The 9,439-nt window shown below is 40.3% G+C and overlaps 1 protein-coding gene across 1 annotated transcript; it reads right to left on the minus strand.

The window, feature by feature from the left end:
- Nucleotides 1-2,413: 2,413 nt before the first annotated feature.
- On the minus strand, nt 2,414-4,295 carry LOC311101781 (lymphocyte antigen 6D-like). Its single transcript, XM_084142971.1, has 3 exons — nt 4,156-4,295; nt 3,709-3,810; nt 2,414-3,571 (listed from the first exon to the last, which is right to left on the minus strand). The coding sequence occupies exons 1-3, from the start codon at nt 4,208-4,210 to the stop codon at nt 3,486-3,488; spliced, it is 243 nt and encodes an 80-aa protein (XP_083999097.1). The 5' UTR covers nt 4,211-4,295; the 3' UTR covers nt 2,414-3,485.
- Nucleotides 4,296-9,439: the final 5,144 nt, after the last annotated feature.

Raw genomic sequence — 9,439 nt, forward strand, 5'->3', positions numbered from 1 at the left:
GTATTGTGTGTAGATTGATTAGGAAATGTTTTTATTTAATCAGTTTTAGAATAAAGCTGTAACATAACAAAATGTGGAAAAAGTCAAGGGGTCTGAATACTTTCTGAATGCACTGTATATACAGCATTTGTAAAAGAGACCTACTGTACGTCTCAATATGTCTTCCCTGTTAAAATGAAGGTTATGCTGATTCTGGTGACTTTTGTTCTTTACTGTAAGTTATGCAACTGCATGGGTTTATCATAAAGCCTGCTTAATAACAGTGTCTCTTATGATTCAAAATAGAGATCAAAACAATAATGGAAAGCTGTATACCAGGCCGCTAAATGTCTATATGTGATGTAGTTGTTGGATCACAATGGGTAAAGGAAACAAATAATTTAATCACTGCTTTATTCATAAATTCATTTGTATACAGTGGGGGAAAAAAGTATTTAGTCAGCCACCAATTGTGCAAGTTCTCCCACTTAAAAAGATGAGAGAGGCCTGTAATTTTCATCATAGGTACACGTCAACTATGACAGACAAATTGAGATTTTTTTTCTCCAGAAAATCACATTGTAGGATTTTTAATGAATTTATTTGCAAATTATGGTGGAAAATAAGTATTTGGTCACCTACAAACAAGCAAGATTTCTGGCTCTCACAGACCTGTAACTTCTTCTTTAAGAGGCTCCTCTGTCCTCCACTCGTTACCTGTATTAATGGCACCTGTTTGAACTTGTTATCAGTATAAAAGACACCTGTCCACAACCTCAAACAGTCACACTCCAAACTCCACTATGGCCAAGATCAAAGAGCTGTCAAAGGACACCAGAAACAAAATTGTAGACCTGCACCAGGCTGGGAAGACTGAATCTGCAATAGGTAAGCAGCTTGGTTTGAAGAAATCAACTGTGGGAGCAATTATTAGGAAATAGAAGACATACAAGACCACTGATAATCTCCCTCGATCTGGGGCTCCACGCAAGATCTCACCCTGTGGGGTCAAAATGATCACAAGAACGGTGAGCAAAAATCCCAGAACCACACGGGGGGACCTAGTGAATGACCTGCAGAGAGCTGGGACCAAAGTAACAAAGCCTACCATCAGTAACACACTATGCCGCCAGGGACTCAAATCCTACAGTGCCAGACGTGTCCCCCTGCTTAAGCCAGTACATGTCCAGGCCCGTCTGAAGTTTGCTAGAGTGCATTTGGATGATCCAGAAGAGGATTGGGAGAATGTCATATGGTCAGATGAAACCAAAATAGAACATTTTGGTAAAAACTCAACTCGTCGTGTTTGGAGGACAAAGAATGCTGAGTTGCATCCAAAGAACACCATACCTACTGTGAAGCATGGGGGTGGAAATATCATGCTTTGGGGCTGTTTTTCTGCAAAGGGACCAGGACGACTGATCCGTGTAAAGGAAAGAATGAATGGGGCCATGTATCGTGAGATTTTGAGTGAAAACCTCCTTCCATCAGCAAGGGCATTGAAGATGAAACGTGGCTGGGTCTTTCAGCATGACAATGATCCCAAACACACCGCCCGGGCAACGAAGGAGTGGCTTCGTAAGAAGCATTTCAAGGTCCTGGAGTGGCCTAGCCAGTCTCCAGATCTCAACCCCATAGAAAATCTTTGGAGGGAGTTGAAAGTCCGTGTTGCCCAGCGACAGCCCCAAAACATCACTGCTCTAGAGGAGATCTGCATGGAGGAATGGGCCAAAATACCAGCAACAGTGTGTGAAAACCTTGTGAAGACTTACAGAAAACGTTTGACCTGTGTCATTGCCAACAAAGGGTATATAACAAAGTATTGAGAAACTTTTGTTATTGACCAAATACTTTTTTTCCACCATAATTTGCAAATAAATTCATTAAAAATCCTACAATGTGATTTCCTGGATTTTTTTTTCTCATTTTGTCTGTCATAATTGACGTGTACCTATGATGAAGATTACAGGCCTCTCTCATCTTTTTAAGTGGGAGAACTTGCACAATTGGTGGCTGACTAAATACTTTTTTTCCCCACTGTAACATGTAGTTAATTTGGTTGAATGCCAAACATGCCATTCATATCATAACGTATTGTTTTCATGCACAATATCTAATCAGTTTGAGTACTGTTTCTGTAAACTGTAAATCAGTTTCTGCCTTTTCTGGGCATCTATAAATTGATAAAAGTGCCCTATAATATCAGAGAAAGCAAGGTTTTCCGAGATAACGTTTGCTCTTTTGTTCATGGGATGTGTGTTATGCTGACCCCTTTATGAGGATTGAATGAAACACCCTTCACATGATGTGTAAAGGACTGAAGGTTGTCTGTCTAATGCTCCAGGGTTATTTTTAACACCCACAAATCCTCAATCTCAAAAATGTGGAGCGCTAATGGAAAAGGAAATAATGGCTGGAAAATAAATACAAATCTAGATGTGACCAATATTTCCCTGTTTAATTAAGATGACCAGCCACAGACCATCCACTGGTTGAATCATCGTTGTTTCCACGTCATTTCAATGAAATTACGTTGAACCAACATGGAATAGACATTGAATTGACGTCTGTGCCCAGTGGGCACTGACGTGTGCTGAGTGACGACATTTAAACATTTGCCTTATCTACAGTTATGCAGAATAAGAGGATGTTATATGTGTGAAGTCTTCTTCTTTTCTCCATCAAAAACATACGCTTGCTTTTATTTTATTTGTTTTTAATCTCTCAACAATAAAGCAAACTACACCATGATCAAGCACTTTTTTCAGGAGGGAGAGTGGAGTTGAGTTGCCAGGTGAGTGGTACAGGTTCTCCATAACTCCCCCGCATTGGAGGGATTTAGATAATCCTGCCTGCCCAGATGCATACGGCTACGACAGGCAGGCATTGTCATCGTCTGGCGACCCACATCCCAGCAGGAGGCCATGAGCCAGCATGACCCACTCAGAAGCATCAGGAGAGAGAGGAGATTAGGAGAGGCTACACTAGCTGCCTGGCTAGGGCGCCTCTTAGTATTAATTTATAAAAGTGACACACCAGCATCACAGCTCAGGCATTGGAAATCCTCATTACTGTAAAACCTCCACGTCTGTGAATATCATAGTTTTATGGCATTAAGTCAAGCCATTGAAGGACAGCAGAAACAGTTGAATCGTGCTGTACCCCAAAATATGGATAGATTTTTTTGCATGACAGAAAGTATAAGGTTTTGTCTTGTTAAGATTATCTCAAATAATAGCAGTGACTTTGTTGATAAGTATTTTTCCACAATAAATAAGTTATTACTGTCATATGTGGTTGTCTCACCTAGCTATCTTAAGATGAATGCACTAACTGTAAGTCGCTCTGGATAAGAGCGTCTGCTAAATGGCTAAAATGTAAATGTAATTCATTAAAAGGTTATAATGTATTCCCATATTCTAACGTATTTCCCCCACAACATTCTACTGTATCTAAACAGAAGGTGAAAGTGTGTAGTCAGTGATGATAGCTCTCCATGGATCATGTCAGTTCTCACACAGGTCTCCCTGGCAACAATAGACGTTGACACCCGAGGCACATATCTCCTCACAGGTACGAGTCACTGTGTCCGCTGTGAAGGAAAATAAGGAAGTAGAAAATGTTTGAGCAATTTACAGATGATTATTGCACTCAGTTGATTAATAATACATACATATTATTGATAGAGATTGAAAGACCTGAATGAAAGAAGACAAGTGGAATATTTACCAGTCACCACAGTTCTGCAGTACATGCTCGATGGTGGACATTCTGTCTCTTGCTTGCAGTCAGCATCAGCCTCATCACAGGTGTAGCACCTGAGTGTGAGCACTGTGGAGAAATTGACATTTAGAGCAGAAGTGATGATAGGATTCTTAAAGTGTGGATCATCATTAGCTTATGAAATAAATTAATTGGTTATGAGAAAGTTAGTTGTAAGTCTATGAAGAGGAGGGTGAGTATTTTCATTCCTTTACTAAGTTACTGAAGATCCTTCACTGACAAACATAGTTCAACAACATAATGCAACATAGGCTACATATCAATCATTTTGCCCTGGACCTGAAATATATATCTTTTTTTAAAGCACACCTCAACCAAGACTTGCACCTATCATTGCAGTGATTTCAAAGAAACGTATTTATAAACCAGTCTATATTTATTAAGTTTGCTCACCTTGTGTGCTACAGAGCAGCACCAGCAGCACGGTTGTAAGTAGCAGGGTCCTCATGTTGTCCAGTAGTGTAAAGGAGCAATGTACAGCTACAGCTTTTATACTGGTACACCTTGTACTGTACTGAGAACTCACTTAAACAGGCTGGTTTATTTCCTTGTGCATCACAGTGCACTTCCCCTTCTTTTTCTAAGAGAAATTCAAGTAATGCAGCGAGACAAGGAGGAGGAGCAACTACAGTGGAGGGACCTTTATTTGACAATCAACAATAATCTCAAAGATGATCTGATGATGTTTGATTGTCTACTGTAGAGGATGGAAAATGTAGGATCGAACATGACTTAAACATCTATGTCCTGCTAGTTGCCGTCTATTAAAAACAAGCCTAGTCCTGCACTGAAAGCACTTTCAATTAGCATGATTTTTAGTCCAGAAGTGGGCTTGATCTGTGAAATGTGCCCTTGGTGTGCACTTTTTTTTTTTTTTTTTGTATTTAATAAGTTTACCTGCTTATAGAAGGTGAAATGGTTTTTCAGTCCTCTCTATGTTCTAAGAATGCAGTCTTGCCAGTGAATCTGGCAGCAGCATCTGGGCATGCAAAGCAGACAATAGAGTGTTATCCCCATTGCTGGGAAATAACCAGGAAATAACCTGGTTAAAGAACCTAACCAGTAGGACTGCATTCTCTCATCATAGTCCAAACAACTAAATTAACCTCACAAGCATAGGCCTATTCATGAATTAAAAAAAACATTACTTTCAGAAGTTTTCATATTGAGATGCAGGGACCAACTAGGACCAGAAATTGGGCATTTCCAACACACCGGCCCATTTTTTCTCCAGAGGCCCCATTATTAGCCAAATAATGATACTTATGTGCAAAAACACCAACTTAGAAAGGCCCACTGTGCTACAGATGGACCAGCTCATCTGGCATTTGCCAGAACTGCCCTATGGCCAGTCTGTCTCTGTAGGAATGTGTGACACAGATGACATACAGCATTTCAACCTATAGTCTACTAAAGAATACATATGTTTTTCAAAGACTAAATGGAAAAATCTCACACAAGGTTAAGGTTTGCATGGTCTTGTTAACACTAGTAGCTGGTGGGAAGTAAAGTTACCATTGATGAAACCTCTGGCAACCTTTCACTCCATCTCACATTGCCTTATAGTTGCAGTTGGGTCCTTTTTAGGCAAGGCTGTTAGAACAACTACTACATGTTTACCTATATTTAATTGAAGGGACCCAAATAGCCCTTTGAAACCAAACCACTTTACAGCACAACATGTTGACTTGCTTGGAACTGAGAAGACTGGTTAGTGGTTAACAGTGCCCTCTTCAGGTCAAATATAGTAACGTTGGCATAGTGTGAGCTTGCTCCTCAATAATGCAAACTCTCTTGTTTACAAATCAAGTTTATGTCCTCACCAGGGGAGTACTACTGCCCCCTCTTATTCAAGCCATGGGAGTTCAAGGCCGACCCCGGTACTACAGGCATTGTTAGCAGAAAACAGGACTCCCCATTATAATAATAATAATAATAATAATAATAATATGCCATTTAGCAGACACTTTTATCCAAAGCGACTTACAGTCATGCGTGCATACATTTTTGTGTATGGGTGGTCCCGGGGATCGAACCCACTACCTTGGCGTTACAAGCGCCGTGCTCTACCAGCTGAGCTACAGAGGACCACAATAGTGAATGGAAAAATGTCAATCTTCATGTAAATAAAAAAATGTTTCAAAGACAATCATGGTACCAATAATTGCTTCTAATACACTAGATGTATGTCCTTGAACCAATTATTTTAAAATCTCACACAGAAGAAGTTATAAGGATAATTTTGTTGTTAATGGCTGTCTGCAGTACCCCCGTCGGTCTTCGACTTGAGTCAATGAGTGGGGTCAGAGGCGGCAGCACTGAACTAGCCTACAACATCACTTCCTGGGTGAGTTCAAACAGCGCATGTTGACTCCATGAGACGCCATCTTAACTGACTTAGCTTCAAAGCGCTATAGAGAGAAATATTAAATAAGTATTTTTGCTAATGTTTTTGTCATTGGACAAAGCTTATGGGGAAATGAATGGCATTTTTGTAGGGTTTTTGGATAAACACCGAAAATAAGGTCTGTGGTAAACACAGGCTTAGGAGATCTTGTTTTGTTCTATGAGCTAATCTTCATCAGCTAACATCACTTTTTGTGAATTTTGCATTTTTACACAATCCAATATGCCATCTCTATTTTGAACAAAAAGTAAGCAAAAATTTCCACGGTCATCAAGCTCGGTAAGAGATCATTATTAAATATGTGTAGGTGATTAATAAGACTGAACTAGATCATAGGAAATTCAATAATAAATATTGTGTTGAACCTTTAACCAATAGCCTAACAAATGAACAACTCTTGAAAAAATCACAAAGACTTTTGATTGTCTTTATTAAGACATCCTCTATATCAAATTTCAGACAGACCGACCAGCCAGCCTGAGCCACCTGCACGCCGACCCCCACCAGTCTAGTCAATAAATCAACTCTGTCCCAACACAATTTCCTTCCCAGTTCACACCTTTAGATTTTTTTTAAAGATTTGGAAACAAAGAACAAAAAAAACAAAAGACACATACACCTCAAATATACATGAACACACAGAAACAGCAAATCCTCCATATAATTAATCTCATAGGACTAATAGTACTGTAGAGCTCTTTTTACTTGCACACAATATAGCTGGGTCGCCCTGTCCTGTCCCTAGGGTCCACCGCCCTGCAGCGCCCCAACCCAACACACCCCACTCAGCTTTAGGATCTTAGTGAAACATTAATTATTTCGGGTGTTAGGCCAGGACCAGAGTGACAACCCACAGGATGGCAGACCCCCAGGGCCAGGTTGAGCAGCCCAGCATCTAGGGATTTCCTAAATAGGTATTTCCCCTGACGTGGACATGTTTTCAATACAGACTCATTTAGTCGTACTGTATTCCACATAAGGCATCCAGACCTTATGAAAGTTGCCCAGTATACCCTTCATCTTGTAATTAATCAAATCTAGTGATACATAACTTGACATTGTGGGAGGATAACCAACCTTCCAATTAATGGCAATGCATTTCTTAGCCGCTATAAATGCTTGATTACACAGTTTCTTCAGATAGCAGTCTCCAGTATCAACATTTCCAAGCAAACAAAACGGGAGAATGGAGAATCTGTAGACATGCTGAGATAAAAGAACATACTCTTTGCCAGAATTCTTCCAGCCTTCACAAGACCATAACATATGCAAATATGTCCCCTTTTCTGTTTTACACCTCCAGCAGAGGAATTACATTTCGGAGTGCATGTAATTCAGTTTCACTGGTATATAGTACATTCTATGGATGGTCCTAAACTGCAGTAATTTATTTCTGAGATGATACGACTGGGCATTCTAACCTATCTGTATCCATTCATCATCATCAATAGCATCTCCCAGGTCTTCCTCACATTTTTGTTTGACATGTTTTGTGTCATCAGGAAAAGCCTCTATCAACCCTTGATACAGTTTGCAAATCAACTTTGGAGGTTTGTCAGACTGTCTTAAAATAGCATCTGGCTTGTCTAGTGTTTGCTGCACAGAGAGAATAGTGTTGTATCTGCAAAAATTCACTTCACCTCTGTCATAGACTGGTATTTCCTGGCTGCCTGAACCTGTTGAGACCCCTGTCACCATCTGATCCTCCTAAAATGAGGCATTACCTTGGTGTACATTTATACATTATATTATCAAAGAATAGAATCAATGGTTCAATAATTGAAATGACCTTTATTCCCAGATCCCAGACTGTAGCTTTAAGCTTAAGCTGCTGTCCTGTAGCTACTGTAGCCCTATCCATCAATTCAAGATAGAACTTTGTATCAGTCACTGATATTGTTAATATACTGCAAATTCCCCTGAGCTCTGGTCTTCCCTGGCTGCCTGACCCTGCAGGGACCCCTGTCACCATCTGATCCTGCTAAGACATGATGAGCATAGTGTTGTGTACTGACTGCACTAGAGGGCTGCATTCCCGCGGGAATATTTTTGTTGTCAAACAGATTATTTGGAAACAGTCCTCTTTCTGTTGTGTATGCATTATCCTACCTATTGTATCAAAATCACATATTTTTCGCATTATTCACACAGTCAGAATTCGCTGCTTCAACTTCAGTAGCCTACCTCTCCTAGTTGTGCGTGAAAGTTCAAGTGCGCCTAGTATGTGTGGCTGCCTACATGGGCGGAGAATCACGTGGCAGTTAACTTGAATATGAAATGTACTTAAATATGATTTGACTGTAGTTTACTACAGTGTCTGTAAATAAATATTGATAATGGAAAGAAGTGGAGGGCGCCCAACCAACTTGAGTCGAAGTACAATCAAAATATGTAATCATCATTAAAAGGGAAAAGGCACAATGCGCACATAGGTTAGGCTATTATTTAAGTAAGTATTGATGACCCATTTATTTGTCTCTGCCTGCAAATCTTCCTCCTAAAATGTAGGCTATATCCTATAGGACTATGCAAAACGTAGCAAGTGTCGGTGTCATCATTCTTGCTGCCTCCAGTTCAGTTGCCATACCTGCAAGATCAGGTGTGTGTGTGGTCTCAATTAAATAAAGTAGGTTATAGCCTATGCACAGGAGGTTGGTGGCACCTTAATTGGGGAGGCCGGGCTCGTGGTAACGGCTGGAGCTAAGTAAATGGAATGGTATCAAATACATTAAACACATGGTTATGAGCCATCCTCTGCATGGGCGAGAAGCACGTGGCAGTTATCTTTCCAAGGAAATGTACTTCCTAAATAGGCCTATGATTAGGCTATAGTTTACTACATTGCCTAGAAACAGGCCTAAATATTGATCACCAATATTTCTGTCTGAAAATCTTCCCACTCCTAAAAGGTAGGCTATAAAAATAGCTCAAGAGAAAGTGCAAGTCTCTCCAACTCTGCTCTCTTCAAACTACGTTTAGCATATTGGCTGATATAGCCCAGAAATACAATAAGAGTCATGTGAGAATCTCTGGTAATTTAATCAATTTCTTAAGTTATTTTTGCGCATTTTATATTACCTATAGGGTGGAAATTTGCTGGGACCATGGCTGGCAAGTGAGCTGCGTCACATACGCCTAAAGTCACATACGCCTAAAATAACATTGCGGGACTGCGGTTGGATTTAGAACAGTTCTTGCGGTAGCGGGTCGGAGTCCAACAGAAAGCCGGCGGGAGCGGGATAAAGAAATTGGTCCCGCGCAGACCCCTAC

Source organism: Coregonus lavaretus, assembly GCF_964263955.1.
Source record: "Coregonus lavaretus genome assembly, chromosome: 26".
NCBI classification, from domain to species: Eukaryota; Metazoa; Chordata; class Actinopteri; order Salmoniformes; family Salmonidae; genus Coregonus; species Coregonus lavaretus.